At 64.0% G+C, this 19,215-nt stretch overlaps 1 protein-coding gene across 3 annotated transcripts in view; it reads left to right on the top strand.

The window, feature by feature from the left end:
• Positions 1 to 17,340, top strand: part of TSNARE1 (t-SNARE domain containing 1) — a 132,228-nt gene extending 114,888 nt beyond the window's left edge. For all 3 annotated transcript variants that reach the window (XM_082432810.1, XM_082432812.1, XM_082432823.1), the window contains 2 exons: positions 4,380 to 4,485; positions 17,208 to 17,340. In XM_082432810.1, the coding sequence (XP_082288936.1) occupies positions 4,380 to 4,485; positions 17,208 to 17,309 (208 nt within the window). In that variant the 3' untranslated portion in view covers positions 17,310 to 17,340. The remainder of the gene's footprint in view (positions 1 to 4,379; positions 4,486 to 17,207) is intronic.
• Positions 17,341 to 19,215: the final 1,875 nt, after the last annotated feature.

Here is a 19,215-nt window from a genome sequence, read left to right as displayed (position 1 = left end):
GATGTAACCGACAAGGGATTAAACTCCAAAATTTACAAACAGCTCATGCGACTCAATATCAAAAAAACGAACAGCACAATCAAAAAATGGGCAGAAGACCTAAACAGACATTTCTCCAAAGAAGACATACAGTTGGCCAAGAGGCACATGAAAAATGCTCAACATCACTAATTATTAGAGAAATGCAAATCAAAACTACAATGAGGTACCACCTCCCACTGGTCAGAGTGACCATCATCAAAAAATCTACAAACAATAAATGCTGGAGAGGGTGTGGAGAAAAGGGAACCCTCGTGCACTGTTGGTGGGAATGTAAATTGATACAGCCACTATGGAGAACAGTATGGAGATTCCTTAAAAAAACTAAAAATAGGGCTACCATATGATCTCGCAGTCCCACTCCTGGGCATATATCTGGAGTAAAACGTGGTTCGAGATGATACGTGCACCCCTATGTTCGTTGCAGCGCTGTTCAGAGTAGCCAAGACACGGCTGGCTGCCTCTGAGGCTGTGAGGGAGGCTCTGCCCCTCCTGGGCTTGTAGACGGCCGTCCGCATGTTCACACAGTGTTCTCCCCGTGAAGCTGTGTGCAAATTTCCCCTTCTTACAAGGACGCCGGTCAGATGACCTCTCTTTAACTCGATGGCCTCTGTAAAGGCCCCATCTCCCAATAAGGTCCCATTCTGAGGTCCTGGGTTTAAGACTTCAGCATGTCTTTTTGGGGAACACAGTTCAGCCTGTAACAATGGACGTCCCAGGTCTGTGGCCTGGTGTCCTCCACAGCAGGGGGCCAGGGTGGAGCCCAGTGTGGGGTCACGAGAGCTTGATGTGGACGAGGGCGCCCCCCACCAGCCTGGAGAGTAGGGGTTTATGGGGTCCGAGGCCCCGACCATCCATCCAGCAGCCCCTGCCCAGGTCCCTGGGCCCCTCCCGCCTTTATAAATGGCCCGAGCTCCATGCAAATGAGCCGTGCCCACTCTAGCGCCTTGAGGGCCTTTCCAGACCCTCTCCCTTATCAGGCGCAGCGATATGAACAGGACAACACATCCTGCCCCCTTAGGAAGTCTCCTCCACGCTTTCCTGCAGGGTCACGGATGTGGTCAATACCCTTTCATCGGGAGCTGGAAAGGTCAGCCCCTCGGTCGAGGTGGTATCCAGGGCGGCCGCCTGCTCCCCAGAGCTCGGGGAGGGGCTCCCGTCTCACTGGTTGCTCCTGGGGGAGCGAGATGCGGCCTCCGCGTGCCCCCCCCGCCCCGGGCCCAGCTGCGGGACCTGGGCTGCCCCCTACCCCAGCCCGCTGCTGGCCCTGAGCTGGGAGGAGGCCCGCAGCTCCGGGCAGCCCACCCCCTCAGGAGCTGGATCCTCTGCACAGAAGCTCCCTCCCGGTGGGCGAGGCTGCAGGTGCGGGGGCTGAGCAGAGGCTGGGGGGCTCTGCCCTGTGCCAGGAGGGGACCGGGGGCTGCAGAGCAGAGCGCAACATCAAAGCCTGCCTCTGCCTCTGCCATATGTCTTCGCCCAAGCATCTGGTGGCCCCTGGGCCCCGCCTGTCATCGCCTGCCCGCCTCTTCCCCTTGAAGTCGGTGGAGAGGCCCCACGTGGTTTGCTGGGGGGAAGAGGAGGGACGGGAAGGGGCTGGGCTAGGTGGAGGCCGGGTGTGGGCTCAGAGGGCCCTGGGACGTCACGCGCCTCCCCCCTTCCCCTCCGGTGACCTCTCCCGCTTCTCTTGGGGTCACTCTCCCTCCAGCCAGGTCCCTCGGCTGCTGCGGCTCCCAGCTTCCCTGCCTCCCCTCCCCTCCTCTGTTCAACCCGGCGGGGGTGGGGTGGGGCGCGGAGGGTGGACGAGGGGGGACCAGGGAGGGACAGGCCTAGTGCAGATCACACCCAAGCGGGCGCTCGGCCGCTGTCCAGTGTGAGGCCAGCTTGAGGGTCCCCGGAAGGTTGATCTGGGCCGGGCTGGGCAGGCACAGGCCCACCCCCTGCCCCCCCAACCCCGGCAGGTGGTGAGCACTCCGCCGGTGCCGGCCGTGTCGCTGGGCTCTGCCTGCGCCGCTCCGATGGGAGAGCCGAGTGCGACCACCCGGAGCCTGAGAGGCCGGTGATGTGCCCCAGGTCACGTGGTCAGGCTGCGACACGAGGTTGGAAGCCCGCCCTGCCTGACCCCGCGGCTGTGTTCCTCACGGGCACCCAGATTCCCGCAGATGTCCCCGTCGGGCCTCGCTGGGGGCCTGGGTGTGCTGGGGGGCTGAGTACCCTCAGGGCGCACCTTGCTGGGCTGCGTCGGCCCTCCTGTGAGGGGTGCGGAGTGCCGCGCACAGGCTCTGCGGCCGGGCGCCGGGCTCGAGCCCTGCTTGCCGTTCACGAGCTGGAGGCTCTCTGAGCCGCCCCCTCACCTGCAGCCGTGTGCCGACGGGACCCGCCTGCCAGCGCGGGGCGAGGCTCTGAGTCCGCGCAACCCGAGTAGGGCACGGGGCTCATCACAGGGTTTCGGGAAGGGGCGGCTGTCCCGCCGCTCGGGGACCGAGGGCATGGGTGCTGCAGGGCCCCCGGCTCGGAGCACCTTTCCCTCTGCGCCCTCTCCCTGCCAGGAGGGCTGTGGGTTTCTGGCCTCCTGCCCACCCCAAGCTGTGCGCTCCCTGAGGGCTGTGTCTGATTCGCTCTGGCCCCTCCCCGCCCCTCCCAGCTGGCATGTCTGGGCAGCAGTGTGACTTGTGACAGTAGCTGGGAAGAGGGCCAGAGGGGCCTGAACCTCAGATCTGCCCCACACCATCTGGGAGGACTGGAGCAGGTCACTTAACCTCTCTGAGACCAGCATCCTGGCCCAGAACACAGAGACAAGACTTGTTCCCAGGCCTGGGAGGCAGGGCTGTTCTCACGATGGCTGGTCTTCAGGCTGGTGTGTGGGTCCCTCCCAGAATGGAAAGACACCAAGGCAGCTGAGATGGGGGCCGGTCACCCAGCCAATGCCCAGCAGATCCGAGACACCTCCCTAGAGCCAGTCCTCACCCCAAAACTCATTGTTTTGGGAGGACACTGACCTCCCCAGCCGGAGTTCAGTCCCACCTACTCCAGGAACTGCCGCCCACCACCCTGTCCCTGCCAGTCTCTTCCCTTCCCCACAGCTGAGTAGAGGCTCCACTGTCAACCCCTACTCTAGAGCCTAGAGCCCCCTTGAGAAGGTGGGTGGATAGAAGGGCGAATGGATGGATGGAGGGATGGACGGGTGTATGGATTGGCGAGTAGGTGGGTGAATGAGTGGAATAATGAATGGATGAAAGAATGACCAGCCTCAACATCCACCTAATGACTCAGATGAGCTGCCTGGGGACTCATTCTTGACCTATTTCACTTCTCTCCAATGTCCCGTCACAGCCAGATTCTAAGGATTCCCCTCCTGGTCTTGCCTCTGTCCCCTCTGATCTCCCGTTTCTGCACTAGGCCCCTGTCCTTCCAGGGATCGGTCTTCCTGTTTCTCCTCCCCTTTCCTATCCATCCTCCTATTTTCTTCCTAAGCGGCCTCTTCACTAACTCTCTAGAACATGTCACTCCCCTGCTTACAATTCCTCACTGTGCTATCTCAGGGGTGCTGTCCAAACCTCTCTGTGATCTGCGGGCCTGTCCTACCCATCTCCCTTCCCCTTCCCCATCCCACGGACACTTGGTGACCTACCAGATTATTTTAAGCTCTTGCTTTTCTCCAGGCTCTCCCTTGGTCCCTTACCTCCCACCTCCTGGCCTGTCTGGGGAGTCACACCCCCTCCACCCAGGACCTACATGAGGCATCACTTTCTTCATGAAGCCTCCCAACCCTCCCTAATGAGTTTCCCAGCCCAGATCTGTGTGTCTTCTCATCCTTGAGGCCTTCTGGTGGGCCCAGAAGTTGTTAACTTTATAATAACCACGACAGTGTACAGGAATAAGGAGAGTATCTGGTGAGGACTTCATGTCTGGTATTTGCCAGACCCCAGGCTATGTACTTTCCCTGCATCATCTTCATTAAAGTTTCAAGTGTCCCTGTGGAGCCCATGACATCATCCTATGCTTTCGGAAGAATCCAAGGTCCCAAGAAGGGATGAGGCTAAGATCCTGGCTCGAGGACGGCAAACCAGGAGCCGCCCCCAGGCCTGGCTGCCTCTGGAGCTGCGGGAATCCCACTGGCCTTCCTGCCTCCTTCCCTGTGGGCCTGGCTTCAGGGCCAGCCCAGGGCAGATCTTGAATGAATATGTGCCAGCTCAGGGCAGAGCCCCTTGCAAGGGGCAGGTTCTGCATGGGCCCTGCCCCCGGGTGGGCCCAGCCCCCTGCAAGTCACAAGCCCACTGTCCCCCAGGATGGGAGGCGGTGGGCGGGGGCAGGACACAACAACGACTCTCTCTCTCCCGCAGCTGCAGAGACGCAAGGTCAAGTGCTACCTCCTGTTGGCAGGAGTCACCGTCCTGCTGGTCCTCATCCTCATCGTCGCCACCTCCGTCCGAAAGTGATGCCACTGTGGTGAGTGCCCTACCTGCCCCCACACCGTCCATCTGTCCTCCTCTTACCCATCCACCCATCCTTGATAAGTCCATTTATCCATCCATCCACCCATCTACCCATTTTTGATCCATCCTTCCATCCATCCGTCCATCCGTCCACCCATCCATTTATCCATCCGTTCATCCTCCTCTGTGTCAGGCACAGGCTGGGCCCTGGTGACCACTGGTGAACAAGGCAGAGGGGAGCCCTGTGTTCCTGGGACTCACAGCCTTGGGGCAGGCTCTCCTGAAGCTCCCCTCTGTGTAGGCACTGACTTCCAGAAGGTCATGGCTGGCAAGTCCCCTGGGGCAGTCGTGAGCAGAGCGTGTTGGGTCGTGCAGCGGGCCTGTGCTTGGAGCCCGGGGAAGCGGCAGGGAGCGGCCCCTCGTGGGGAGAGTCGTCAGGGAGCTTCACGGGCTCCTGGGGAAGAGGGGGTGCTGAGACCTGGATGGGATGGGGTGGGGGTCCTCCAGGGCACGGGCTCTGGGCAGGACCCGGAGCAGGCTGGTCTGGGACAGAACATGTGTGGTGCCCTGATGGAACGCCGGAGCCCCGCAGCGTGTTGAGCGGGTGTCTGTGTTACCTGCTGCCGTGTAACCAATTAGCTTAAAATTCAGGGCCTAAAGCAGCAACAGACGTGTACTGTCGCCGTTTATGTGGGTCAGGAGTTGGGCGGTGGCTCAGCTGGGCGGCTCTGCTCAGGGTCTCTCTGGAAGTGCAGACGGATGCCGGCCGGCCTGCATCATCTGAGGGCCCAGCAGGGGCTGGAGGGTCTGGTTCTAAGCTCCCCCAGAGTGAGGGCTCCTGGAGAGGCAGGCAGAGGCCACCCTCGTTCTGCTGCTCAAACAGGGTCGGTGCCACTTGCTGCGATGGGCCCCTGAGTCCAGGGGGCTGACCGTGGGCATCTGGGAGGCTGGCTTCCATGCCCAGGCCACCTGCTCGTGCACTGGCCCTTTAGGAGGACACTTCCGGCTTCAGGGAGGGGGCAGAGGAGGGTCAGGTGCCTTGGGGCGCCGGCCTTCATCTTGTCCAGTGTGCCTCCTCTGGGCATCCAGGTATCCAGCACCTGGGCCCAGCTCTGGGCATCCGGGTATCCAGCACCTGGGCCCAGCTCTGGGCATCTGGGTATCCAGCACCTGGGCCCAGCTCTGGGGCATCCAAGTATGCAGTGCCTGGGCCCAGCTCTGGGGCGTGGCAGGAGCCAGGCGAGGGTCTTGGGGAGGGGCAGGCAAGCCAGTGAGCTCCGTGGCCGCCCTCGGGTGTACCCGTCCCCATCCCCCGTGATCCCCACCATAGCCTGTGACGGCATCTGGGGTGGGGGTCAGAAGGCGAGGGGCTGCAGCAGCCCCACGGAAGTCACTGCAGTCGGGAGCCCTCGCAGAGGACATGCCACACAGCCAGCTGAACTCCCTGAGCCCTGGGACTCCTGGATTTCAGACTTCTCCTAGAGGGGCCCCTGTCATGAAAGGAGCCGCCCTGGTGAGGCTGAGATGCAAAGTCGGGGTGCGGAGCCCCGCTGCCATGCTGTCCAGAGCCCTGTCCTCGCTGGGCTGCTTCTGATTAGATGACACTGTCCCCAAGGTGGGGCTGGGGCGCCGCCAGGAGGCCGAGGAGCCAGCTTCTGGTCTGCGCTGAACTTCAGAAGGTGGAGCCTGGGGAAGGGAGACTCCCATTCACTGTCAGCCTACTGTGAGTGGGCATTGCCCACCCATGACCTTGATGGGTCCTCCCCACCTCCTAAGATGGGCAGGATCCCTGGCGCCCTGGATTCAGAAGGTCTTGGATCTCCCCAAAGACGTGCGGTGCGTGACCCAGGTGTTACGTGGTCCCCCACGTGTCCCTGGTCAGCTTGTCCACCCTCTGCTGCAGGACTTCTGGACATGAACGTAAAGCAGGACACATGGAGGTTCTGCTGCTGAAGTCTTGGCCCTGCAAAGAGAACTCCTGGTGCTTAGAGCTTCTTGGGGGTGGGAGTGGGCAGGATCGCGGGTAGCACGTGGGTGTGCCTGCTGTGGTGCCTGGCGTCTGGGTGAGGTTCCGTGGCTCTCCTGTGCGGGATTGACTGTCGTCTTACCCCGAGCCCAGGCGGCCCCCAGCCAGGGCCCAGGAGCCGTGACATGTCCCCCGGCTCCTCCTGCCAGGTCTCCAAGGCAGGTGCGCTTTAGCCCAGTGAGTGAGCTAAGCGGGTACAGAGGCTGCAGGGGCTCTGGGTGTGGGGCCCTGGGAGGAACCCTGTCACAGAGGGTGCCACTGGGGCCTCCCTCCTCGACCGAGTCCTCCAAACAGGTGGGTTCCCATCTGCCCAAGCACGGCTGTGTGCAGACACGCAGGTGCATCTCTGCCACGCCCCCCGGCCACCCATCCCCACGTCTCAGCCTGCGCTGACCAGGCCGTGCAAGGAGCCCAAAACCAGCCATCATGGGAGCAACAGTGACCATGGCAACGGCAACGACCACTGTACTGGGTTGATCTGTGTCCCCCCAGATGAACCCCCAGGACCCCAGAACGTGAGTGTATTTGGAAACAGTCTTTGAAGATGTCATTAGTTAAGATGAGGTCAGACTGGAAGAGGGTGGGTGCTGAATCCAATGACAGGTGTCCTTGTCAGAAGGGGAGGGACAGAGACACGGGAGGAGGCCACGTGGAGACGGAGGCAGAGACTCTAGAGATGAGGCCACAGCCAGGGAACACGAGGCGCCACCAGAGCTGGGAGAGGCAGGAAGGACCCTCCCCCGGAGCCTCAGAGGGACCATGGCCCTGCTGGCACCTTGATTTTGGGTTCTGGCCTCCAGAGCTGGGGCGGTCATTTGTGACGGCAGCCCCAGGGCACTGGTAGAGCTCCGTGTGCGTGATGCCTGAGGGGGGCATGCGTGTTACTCGGGTTGTCCTGGTCATGGCCTGCGGGATGGGCGTCGTCAGCACCGTCCTGCAGGGGAGACTGAGGCCCACGGTCGTACGCAGGGCGTGTGGCATCCCAGCCCGGGCTCCCTCCTGCGTGAGGGGCTGTGATGACTGGGTCTCCGTGTGCTCCTGTGCCCTGGGGTGGGGACACCTGCCAGCGCTGTGGGTGAAGCGGGGGGAGGGGCTGGCCGGTCTGCCTGGGCTTCCCGATTTCTCCAGCTGCCTCTCCTCTCCTTCAGATCCACAGCCCCTCGCCCTCCTTTCCTCCGAGGTTAGGGATCCGTAGCGGCCACCCAGCCCTCCGCTTTCTGCTCCGGCCCACCCTCCGCTGCACACTCAGATCTGACTGCACCCCAGGGCAGGGCAGCTCTGTACCCTGAACCCCTCGTGGTGCGAGAGGGACCCCAAGGAGGCGTTCTTGGGCCAGGGCCGCACGGCCAGCTCATGTAGACGCATGGGGACAGCTGATCCCGCTCCAGTGAGTCCCCTGGTTGGAGCGGCTGGGCTGCCAGCCATGGCCCCATCCCCGGGGAGACGGAAGACGAGGCTGAGGCCCAGGCCACACGGCCAGCCAGTAGCCACTTATGTGGCTCATGGGCACAGAGGGCAAGAGGGGTCTCCGGCTCCTAGCAGCTCAGAGCCCGGCAGGACAAGCCAGGAGTTCCTGCTCCTGCAGCCAGACCCCAGGCTGTCTGGGTGGGGGTCTGTGGGCGTGGGGGTCTCTGGGCACCGTGGGACCAGGGGACCCCTGAGCCCACATAGGGGCACCTCATCTCTGGAGTGTCTGCCGAGCTGGAAGAGATCCCATCCGGACACCCCCAGGCTCTCTGTGACCACTGACCAGCCACTGGGCCAGGCGGCAGGGGCGCCTGTGGGACCTGGAGGCCCACCCGCTCTGGGTCCGGTTTCCGCAGAGCAATGGGGCTGCAGCGTCTGCCTCTTTCCCTGCTGCCGAGTTGCTCTGAGGACAAAGGCGGAAAATGGCTAAATATAAACAGCACTTTGAGGAAGGAAAAGGCTCTATTCAAATGCAGGGGGTTGTTATTTCTGCAGAGAAAAGCAGTCCCTGAGGGAGGGGCTCAGGCTCCCTGTGCCTACGGCCTCGCACGTGCCTGTTGCTGTGTGTCGTCGTCGGGGCAGGCCGTGCCCTCCAGGGAGCTCCAAGGGGAGGTGCAGCCCCACCTCACATCCCCACCCACCCGCACTATCCAGGCCGCGCCCAAGCACCCCTGCCCGGCTCTCAGGGCTGTGACCCCGCCCGGGCCCAGCTCTTCCCCCTGCCGAGGTTTGCAAGCCCACTTCTGCCTGGTCCTCACAGGGGCCTGAGGGGCAGGTCAGGACAGGGAGCTCAGCAGAGTGACGAAGGATGGCGCCCAGCAGCCTTGCCCACCCGGGGTCCCTGCACTCAATGTACAGCCAGCATGAAGGTTCATCTGGGACCAGGGTCGGGGCTCAGTGTGTGACCAGGGTCAGGGCTCAGTGTGTGACCAGGGTCAGGGCTCAGAGTGTGACCAGGGTCAGGGCTCAGAGTGGGACCAGGGTCAGGGCTCAGAGTGTGACCAGGGTGTAGACCGAGTGTGTGGTCAGCATTGGGCTTCCTCAGCCCTGGTGAGCATCTGGGCCAGCACAGTAGCGGAAGCCAGCGTGCCCATCCTGGTGAAGCCCAGCTCCTGGCTCAGCTCCTGATTGCTCTATGGACCCCCCTTCCCAATTAGGAAAGAGCAGCTCTCTCCAGAAGCACCACCAGGCCTGGTCGCTTTGTGCGGCTCCTGTAGATGAAGGTTTGGGGTCAGGCTCGGCCTTCGGGGACTCGGTTCCTGTTCAGAAAGATGAAGTTATGGTGACTCTGAGTGCCCGGCACTGCCCAGGACACTGCCATGTCCCCGGCTGCCATTCCTCAGGGATGTGAGGGCAGCGGGGCCAGGCTGCGGGGGAGCCGGGTCACCTGTACACTGGTGCAGCTGGCCAGCAGCAGGATTGCCCAGGTCTCGGCCGTGGCTCCTGCAGGGAAGGAGCTGGGGGAACCTGTAGAAGAAGGTGAGTCCTTGGGATCTGAGGGGCCTCCCCACTCCTCTGTCCTCCTGGACGCCCATGATTGCAGCACCTGCACCCTCAGGACCTCTTTCCACGTGGAACTTCATTCACCATGGACCTGTCTGTGTCTCTGTGGGACGTGAGCTCTCTGGGTCCCCAGGCCTGGTTCAGGACATGGGGAGGGGGTGGGGGAGGGAGCAGGGGGCCCAGGGCAAGTGGGGCCTGTCCTCGGTGGCTCCCTGCTAGAGTCACAGGGCTGGGCCTCAGCAAATAGAAAATTACAGTATCTGGGCAACAATCAATGAAGCATTTTTCACGGGCACAAAAATTTAAGAGGCTCAATAGAGGCTCATAGCAAGTCGAGTTTTTAATGTTTTCTGAAAGCCGTGAAATATCGACTTCAAAGCCATTGATTTCCACTTGGGAAGCAAGTGGTGGGATCTTCATCTCCAGGCTTCTCTGTGCATGTGTGCGTCTGCAGCTGTGTGTGTGTGTGTGTGTGTGTGCATCTGCATGTATGTGTCTGCGTGTGTGTCTGTGTGCATGTGTCCGCGTGTGCGTCTGCCTGTGTGTGCACATGTGTGAGGTCAGGAGGGAGGGACAGAACCCCCTCTTGAGCTGCCCGCTCCCCCTCCCCAGGGGCTGCAGTGTTAGGACCCGAGCGTGTCATCCGGGCGGGGCAGGAGACGGCTGTGCTCCATGCGTGTATTTTGCGTGTATTTTACGTGTATTCATCGGGCGCTCGGTAGGAGTTTACACCAGAGGACCTCACTTAATCCTCACCATGGCCCCATGAAGGAGGTGCTGGTATGTCCCCATTTTCCAGATGAGAAAACTGACATGGAGAGAGATGAAGGGACTTACCCAGAAGGGGGCAGTGTAGAGGGTGACCCTTCTTGGGTTGGGACTGCCAGGGGAACGCTGCCAAGCAGGCTGAGTGGCCGCCGAAGGCCACACAGCGGGACTGTGGTGCCAGGTCCCAGCTGGGTCTGTGTGACCCGGAGGTCTGGCGGGGCGGGGTCTGCACACAGTCTATGTGGCCTGGGCGGTCAGTGGCGCCGTTACTGGGGTGTGCTCGTGCAGGCGGCTCAGATGGCTGCTCGATGCTGAGCCTGTCAAAGGGGGCCTGGTCACCTGGGATCTGGTGACTTTGGGCAGCCCCGCCTGTCCTGCCCCAGCCTGTAGGCATGCCTGCCGGGGGTGCTGGGAGGCTCCCTGAAGGTCGTGTGGCTCCCTAGGGGTTTACACATGGAAATCTCCCTCTGGGGTCCAGCACCCGCCTCCCAGAGCCCCGGGTCAGCGGGCAGATGGGCAGAGACCGGTGAGCCAGGCTGGAGGCAGAGGGGGGAGTGGAAGGGGCCTGTGGCCTTCATCACGGCCCCGATCTGAGCCTTGGCCGCCTCGCCTAGGAAATGGGGCCATCAGCGCTGCCTTTGGAGTCCCCGTGGCATCGGTGACGAAGGCCTGCCGGGCGCCTGGCCCACAGCAGCCCTGCCCTCCGCGACGGGGCTGTCTCCTCACCGCCGCCATTGCTATCACAGTGGTATTACTGTTACCACGAACCTGCCCTCGTGTATGGAGACGAGGCACGGCTGGCTTTTTCCCTCTGAGGTACCTGTGTGGCGCTTCGCCAGCAGGCCCGTAGCGTGTCCTCCCTGGCACCTCGGGCAGGACACGCAGGCACGGCTGCGAGCAGCCCAGAGGCCAGTGAGGTGCCTGTCTGATGCGGGAAGCACCCGGGCCCCGCCCGGTTGGCCCCAGGAGGAAGTCAGACCCAGCACTGCTCGGAGCAGCTCGCAGCCGGGGCAGAGGCAGGCCCTTGAGGTGCTGAACTGCCAGAAGCAGAGTGGAAGCCGGGAGAGGGGCAGCTCTGCCGGGAGGGCTTCCTTGAGGAGGTGGCTCTGGAGCGAGGTGGGTAGGGGCTCCCCCATCAGGCAAGGAGGTCCCCCGGGCTGAGGGCAGGGCCCAGGCAAAGGCACAGTGTCACCGTGGGTGGAGCGCTGAGGCAAGAGCCAGGCCCGGCTGGATTGCGTGGCCACGTTCCGGAGGCTTCCTGGGGCCACTTGTCAGGAGCGGCGAGCGCTCCCAGCGGGCTCCCCTCCCTTTGCGTGTGGTTGCCCCAGCCCCGGGCACTCCCCCCATGGCTGGGCAGATGGCAACGTGAGGGGCCCCCCGACCCAGCCAGCCCATAGGAATCGGGCTGCACCAGGAAAAAGGTGGAAAAAAATAAAAGCGTGAAAATGCTGGCGGCCAGCACAGAAGGCAGCTTGCCCGTGTGAGAAGCTTGGAAGAGGCTGGTGGACGCGGTGGTGTTTGCCAGGGGCTGGGAGACGGGGCGGGCATGGAGCCTTACAAATCCCAGCCTGGGATGGCAGAGGGAACAGCTGTCGCAGGTCCCCAAGGGGCCACAGCGGTTGGGTCGGCCAGCTCCCTGCTGCAGACCTGTGGAGGGGGTGGGAGCCTGGAGCTGGTGGGGCGGTTCTGGAGTCCGATGACCGGGTGGAGCCCTCTTCGCGGCACTGGGGAGGCCGTGCGTGGAGCCCCGATTCCTCCCCGGTGGGCGTGGGACACTAAGACCTATTGGGGTGTTTGGAAGGCTTGGGTGAGGCCACGGGTGCCCTGTGCACACAGCTGGCGCACAATAAACGTGCATTCCTCCCTCCCCTGCCCCTCTCCTAGGAACTGTCCTCAGACTGGCCACTGACCTGCCCCTACCACAGACACCTCAGAAGCAGGGGTTCGAGTTCCCCTTCTTACTCCTGAAGCCCAGGCCCGGTAACGTTGCTCAGACCCCAGCCTCCAGGCATCAGCCTCCCAGCCTCCTGCGGGCCCAGCTCCCGGAGAGGTGGCCATGGCCCTCTGTGTCCCTGGGGCAGCCCCCGGCCCTGGCCATCCACCTCTCCTTCACCCCCTCCACTCCCCAGCTGGCATTGGCCTCAGATTTGGTGCTGTGACTTCTGGCTCTGGGTCAGCACCTGTCTGGTGGGTCACAGTGCCCTTGCAGTGACCACGGAAGACACACAGCAGCCCAGGGCTGTCCCGGGGCCCTGGGCCCTCAGTGACAGCAGGACAGGAGCGGGGGCCGGCATGCGCACCTGATGGATGTCACCTGAGGCTCAGAGGGGCTCATCCAAGGCAGGGGGAAGCGCGAAGCCGGGCCCAACCCGCATGCCCACCTCGGCCTCGGGGCTCAGGGTCCGCCCTCCCGGGCATCCAGTCCCGTGTCCACCGTGACCCCCACTCACTAGGCAGCAGGAGGCATCGGCTCCCGCAGCCCCGGACCTTTGCTCCTCCCCAGGACACAGACAGCAGGAGATGAGGGAGGGAGGGAGCTCGGGGCTTAGCTGGGGGTGCAAGCCGCCCCCCCGTGGCAGGGCAGGAGGACACCCCGCCCGAGGCCGAGTGTAGGGGAGAGCCCTCGTCTGTGCGGTGGGATGGTCCTGGGTCTGAGTCCCCGCCTGCCGTTTCCTCCTGGGGGACAGGGACATGTCACCGACTCAGTGGAGCTTTGGAATCAGACCCGTGAGGTGGGACAGTCCCTCCCCGACGCAGTGCTGTGCAGACATGGGGGGCTCCTCCAGGGGCCCCGGTCGGAGCCCGGCCAGGCAGGTGAGTCCCTGGCCACTTTCCTCCTCCCGCTTTTCCAGAACCATGCAGAAGGCAGCAGGCAGGGTCCTGCCTTCAAGGACCCCCTCAGACAAGGCTCCAGGCCCCACCTGCAGGGCAGACACCTGGAAGGAGGAAAGAGGGCTTCATGCAGAACCAGGACTTCGGGGAGGCCAGGGGGAGCCCCTGGGGCAAAGCCTACCAAGCGCGAGTTCTGAGCACCAGCTGTGCTTGGCAAGAACCCACACCCCCCCCCCCCGACTGTTTCCCTACTCAAAGCAAGCAGTTTTGCTTCCGGGTGCTTCTCAGTAATTGCAATATAAATTGAATAATTAAGCTAAACCCACAGAAGAGAATTAAATATTAATTTCTAATAAGCTATTCAGAGTGTCGCCAGGGAGAACCCGCAGACAGTGTCTGTGCTGGGCACTCCCCTGCCTGGTCCCCGAGCCCTTGCTGGCCCCAGGGCCCCCCCGCAGGGCAGCACTAGCCCACACGCAGCCTCGGTCCAGGAGGCAATGGTCAGTGTGCGAGCCCCGGGGCCTGTCCGGCGGGGTCTGGGCTTGGGTCCCCTAGCAACTGAGGCTGCCCGTCACCAAGGGAGTGGGCGTGCCATTGGCGGTGTGGTGAGTGGATGAGAAAATGACATGTGACCTGAGGGATGGGCGCCACTCCCCTCAGGACCCTGGTGAGCCAGGGCCAGTCTCTGTGTGGTGCCTGCACCCCAAGAAGGCCTCTCACTGTCACCGCACAGCCCAGGGAGCTCAGAGGTGTCGGAGCCCCAGACAATCAAAGGGCGGTGTCCAGGGTGGACACTAGCACAGCCTGGTCACAGGCTGAGCCCTGGCCCTGGTCACACTCTGAGCCTTGACCCTGGTCGCACACAGAGCCCTGACCTTGGTCACAGGCTGACCCCTGACCTTGGTCACACACTGAGCCCTGGCCCTGGTCACGTGATGAGCCTGATTCTGAAGCTGATCCTGGCTATAGACCAGCCCTGACCCTCTTTTTAAGAGATCAGACAGCACAGGGCAGGCACATTGTGTTTGTCTGCAGCATAAAGTTGATGGTGAGGTAGGGAAGGAGGGCAGGGCAGGGTCAATGCAGGTGGTGAATGCGGGTTATGGATCTAGATTAGTCCAGTGTCAGTGAGCCCCTGAGTGTGTTTGGAGCTGAGCACAGTCATGGCGGGGGTGGTAGGGTGTGAGGCCCCATGGCCCCTGTGGTGGCGGCCACCACGAGGACAGGGGGACTGAGGAGATGGGGCCGGGGCAGGAATGGGAGGTGCCGTGTGCCCACCGCACGGAGGGCCCGGGGGGCGGGCACAGAGCAGGGTGTCCCCCGACGGCCTACCTGTGGCTAGCACAGCCTGTGCTGGGCCCAGACTCCACGCCTGTGGCCAGGCGGAGAGGCCGTCCCTGTCCCTGGTCAGCCACTGGGGAGGACACCCCCGTGCTTCCCGGGCTCAGAGCCCAGCGAAGTCCCCACCGTCATCGTGTCGATATCCGTTGTCTGGGGCCAGCTCCCGTGCGGCACTCCGTGCGACTCTCAGTGCCCTGGGCAGCGGCCCCGCAGGTCACGGGCTGCCACGCCCTCCCAGATCCTCCCCCCGAGCCAGACGGCCCAGGCCCGTTCTTTGGGCACCTTCTCTGTGCGGGTTCACTGACTGCACCCGCCTGGGAGTCTGTGTGTCCAGCCAGCGTGCGGCACAGGGCTGCTCGGGGCATCCTTGCTGCCAGAGAGGAGAATAAACGCCAACCCAAAAGGGCCCGTGCAAACACCTGCCTGTTTTAAAGGCATGGGAACCACCGGAGGAGTTAGCGGCTCACAGGACACACAGCTGAGAAAGGCGAGGATTCGAACCCAGGGCCACCTGGCCGAGGCTGTGTCCTGGGAGCACAGGGGCCGTGGGTGGACACAGGGCCCAGGGCGGGGAGGGTCTGCAGAGGAGGGGAGTGATGGGAAGAGGTGGCCCCGGGTGAGGGTCCTCTGAGGGTTGGTGGACAACGCGCGGGGCAGAAACAGAAACAGGGTTGGGAGGCAGGCCACGGGGGAGGGGCCACCATGGGGGGGTCCTTAGCAAAGGGAAGGGGGCGCAGAGGCCCCTGACTAGTGGGGGTGGGAGCAGGGTAGGGTGGGCAGGATTGTGCGAAGCCTGGAAAGACGGCCATTCTCCAGCCCCAAGGCCCTGAGAGCCTGTCTCCAGACACGGTGGCCCTGCTGGTGCCCTTCCTAGAGGCCCTTCGGACCCCCAGCCCAGGCGGGTGCCAGTGCCTGCCGCTCACCCTTTAGGCCTCGCCTTCCCCGCCCCCAGCGCCTTCCAAATCCTGCCAGCGGCTGCCGCCCGTCTGTTCAGGTCCAAAGGTCTCCTCCATAGCATGGTTGTTGAAGTGCCCTATGGCTGAGGCTCAGCCCGCGGAGGAAGGAGCGGGGGGCTGGGCACTTGGGGGCGGGGAGCGTGCTGGCAGGGCGCTGGGCGGGGGCTGCTTCTGGAGGAGTCCCCCACTTGCCCTCCTCTGAGAGCCCCACCTTGCATGAGGCCATTCATGCAGCTGCAAGTGCTCCTGCAGAGGGCTGGGGTGGGGTCGGCACAGGAGCGGGGGGCAGGCCTGGGGCTTCCCTGTCCTGCCAGCCAGGCCTGCGCCCAGACCTCCGGGAAGGGCTGTGAGTTGCGCAGAGTTCCCTGGAGCCACAAAGCCAGCTGGGGCGGAGAGGGGGTGCCAGCTGACCGTTGCCCCATCTCACCAAGGAGGAGACTGAGCTTAGAGGGTGTGGCCTGCACCGGCTCTCAGGACAGGGTCTCCCCCCCCACCAGCTCTCCCCCTCAGGAGGAGGTGACAGGCGTGGAGGTAGGGATGGGGTTACAAGAATGGCAGGTGAGGCCTTTAGGGGAGACACGCCAGGTACAGGCAGGGGCTCTCTGGGGTGGGGCTGAGGCAGGTGCAGCCTCTGCAAGGTGCCAGGTGGTCACTCCAGCGGGCCCGCGTCCGGTGGGGCGTGGGGAGCGATCGCTGCTCCCCGGGGGCCTGCCCGCCCCTCTCTGGGACTCAGCATCCCCTCCGGGGGGAGGGCGCGGGCCAGGTTCCCCAACAGGTGGGCGAACCCACAGACGAGCAGCTGGGGGCCGAGTCTCCTTGGGGTCCTCAGGTTTGCTGCTGGGCCCTCGGCCCTGGCTGGGGGCAGGGGTGCTTGCGGGGAGGAGGGGGAGGCAGCACACCTCCACCTGCCCGGGGCGCCCGCGTGGGGATCCTGCTTCCTCAGGGCCTCTGCAGGGGCCTGGCCAGCGACTACCACGGGGGGGCCAGGGGCCCATCGGCACCTTTACCACAGCCATCACGGACCCCACTGGGCCCCGGATGTGGGCAGCACGGGAGAACTGGGATCCAGGTTCCTGACCCCGGGCCTGGGGTGAGGCTGGTTGTAATTTTCAGCAGGGTGCTCTGGGACCTCATTAAGAGGGTGCCATATGAGGAGCCAACTGGTGTCCCCGGGAAAAGCATTCCAGGCCGAGGGAGCAGCGTGCAAACGCCTTGAGGTGGGATAAGACGGGCCAGAGCCACAGCAGAGCCCAGTGGGCTGGCAGGCGAGCCAGGGTCCCCAGGTCCCCGGGGGCTGGGTTCTGACCCAGAGAGACGGTGCCCTGACCAGCTCTGCTGTTGGAGAAGGCCGCAGGGAGCTGCGGAGGACCGGGGCGGGGGAGAAACGGGGGAGGGAAGGGCGTGCGCCGAGGTGGGCGCGTGGCCGGGAGAGGGGAGCCTGCCGGACTCACTCATGGATTGGGGTGAGGGAAAGGGGGTCCAGGGTGAGCCTGAGGCTTCGGGGCTTAGGGGCGGCGGCTCGCCCCCTAGGACCTCCGCTTTCTCATCTGTGAAATGGAGACTGGTCATCAGGGCCCACCCTCGCCGGGGCAAGTCTCTGCTGTCTTATGACCTAGCCTCCTGCCCCCAGCAGAGCAGGGAGGCGAGACCCCTGCTCTGACAGCCCTGCCCGAGGGAGAGCTCTCGGCCCCCCAGGGAGGGTGGCCTGTTTGAGAGACCCAGGCCTGGGAGCCCGCATGGCCCCTCACCCACTGCTGGCACCCTGGCCTCCTCCCTGCCCATTGTCGCTGCACCTGAGCCTCGGCTTTCTCGCCGGAGCTGATGGAGCCTCTCGTTCTGCAGGTTGATGCTGTCACCTGGCCTGCGTGGATGGACCGCAGAGCTTTGCACCTTCCTGCCTCTTGCCGTGTGCCAACCCCCTGCCTCTGTGCCGGCCCTGGCTGAGAGCCCTAATAAACTGCTGTTGTAGCCAGCCGCGGTGGGCACTTGTCACCATCTGTCATCTGTCGGCGGGTGGCAGCTTTCCGGCTCTGGGACCCCAGAGATGGAGCCTGGGCCGCGTTGGGTGGGAAGGGTGGCATGGGTTTGTGAGTGTGAGTGTGCGTGTGCGCGTGAGGTGGCAACATGGGCGTGAAATGTGAGATGGGGGAGGCCCAGGGACCGGCCTGTGGCCCGGGCCCAGCTGGTGCTGCCCCGCCCAGCCCCCCCGCCCCCGCCTGAGGGCTCCCCTGGGAAGGATCCCCCCCACCCCGTGGGAGGCCAGCCCAACCGTGGTCCTGCCCCTTTCTCCCCAAGGACCAGCACACAGCTCCCCACCCTGAAACGCAGGCGGGGGTTGGACGCAGCTCTGGGGCCCCGCTGCTCCCGGCGTGATATCATAGCTCCTCTGCTTCCTGGTGACCGGCCGAGGGGTGGGCACGGAGAAGGGGGGCCTGGGTGGGGAGAGCCTGGCCCGGGCTGCTCTCAGGATCTCCCTCTCCTGTGGGAGTGAGGGGGTGGGGGAGGCACCCCTAAACAGGAGGGGCTGGAGCCAGAGAGGCCACTGGGAGCGGCCTGGCCCCTGCAGGGGGAGGGCAGGAAGCAGCCCCACCCGCTGTGCGCTGTGCGGAGCGGGTGCCAGGCAGGCAGACGGAGCCCCCCTCGTTAGAGGACTGGGGTACGGAGCCCCCCTCGTTACAGGACTGGGGTCAGCACTGCCCTCCCCAGGGCCCCGTAGAGCTCAGGGCCTCGTGAGGGTGAGGGCCGCACACCAGACCCCCAGGGCAGGCGGGGTCCACGGCCTCAAAATTCCAGAAAGCTCTGCAGGACGCTGCTTCCTGCTCAGTGGTGCCTCAGCCCCCCAGCGCTCCCCGTCCCTCCCCAGCCCCGGTCGTCTGCTGAGGAGCGGCTAAAGCATTCCGATCCAGGCTGCTTTGTCCCAAAGACTGCTTCAGTTTTGACGATTCTGTGAAGCTCTGAGTTTCTCGACACTTTCTTGCCCAGGGCCTGAGAAATGCGACACCACTGAGGTGTGGGCAGTGGCAGCGGGACAAGTGGGGCTGGGCAGACCCTAGGCTGCGGCCACTTCCTCAGCTTTGCTGCGGTGGCCACTGGCTGCCCAGGCCTGGGGTGTCTGGAGGAGGTGTCGGCAGCAAATTGGATTTTACACCTCCCGGCTGCAGGTGTGAGGCGCTCGGGCCCTCGGGAGGCTTGAGGGGCAGCTGGGGGACACGGCGCCAGCTGCAGCACGTCTGGCCAGGCTGGGGGTGGGCTCCTGAGGGGAGGGGCTCGGCCAGGGGCAGGGCAGCCCTGGGGGCGGGGCAAGACTGGATATGGCTTTGCGGGGGCAGGAGATCACCGGTTCAGTTCCCTCCCGCCTGGCCAGGAAGCCTGAGTAGCAGAGGACACTGGCTCGGGGTCCTGCAAGTTGAGGTCCCTGGGCTAGAGTTGTGGCCCCATTTTACAGGTGAGGAAATTGAGCCCAGAGGACGTGCTTGCCTGCAGGGTGGGGAGGGAGCTTGGCTGCTGGGGAGAACAAGGCCGGGCTGTGCCGCTGCATCCTCTCAGCTGCCTGACCTTGGAGAGTCTGGGGGGTCGGCCCCTCCCTGTGGCTGCCCGGTCAGCACTGCTCGCTGGCGCCGCTGAGAGCAGGTGTTTCGAGGTGAGGAGTTCAGGTGGGCAGGCCGAGGGCAGCGCGGGGCCAGGAGGAGGGCGCCCGGGGCTGTGCTGATGTCGGTGGCAGCTGCCACCACCTGGCCGGATTCTGAGCATCCCCACCCGAGAGTGACGTGTTGCAGTGACCTTGAGCTTCTGCTGTCTGGAGCAGCCGCGAGGTCGAGAGCTGCACCAGCAGTCTGGCCCCAGCCAGCAA

The sequence above is a fragment of the Balaenoptera physalus genome (genome assembly GCF_965194825.1).
Source record: "Balaenoptera physalus genome assembly, chromosome: 17".
In the NCBI taxonomy this organism is placed as follows: domain Eukaryota; kingdom Metazoa; phylum Chordata; class Mammalia; order Artiodactyla; family Balaenopteridae; genus Balaenoptera; species Balaenoptera physalus.
This window is presented reverse-complemented; position numbering and strand designations above follow the sequence as displayed.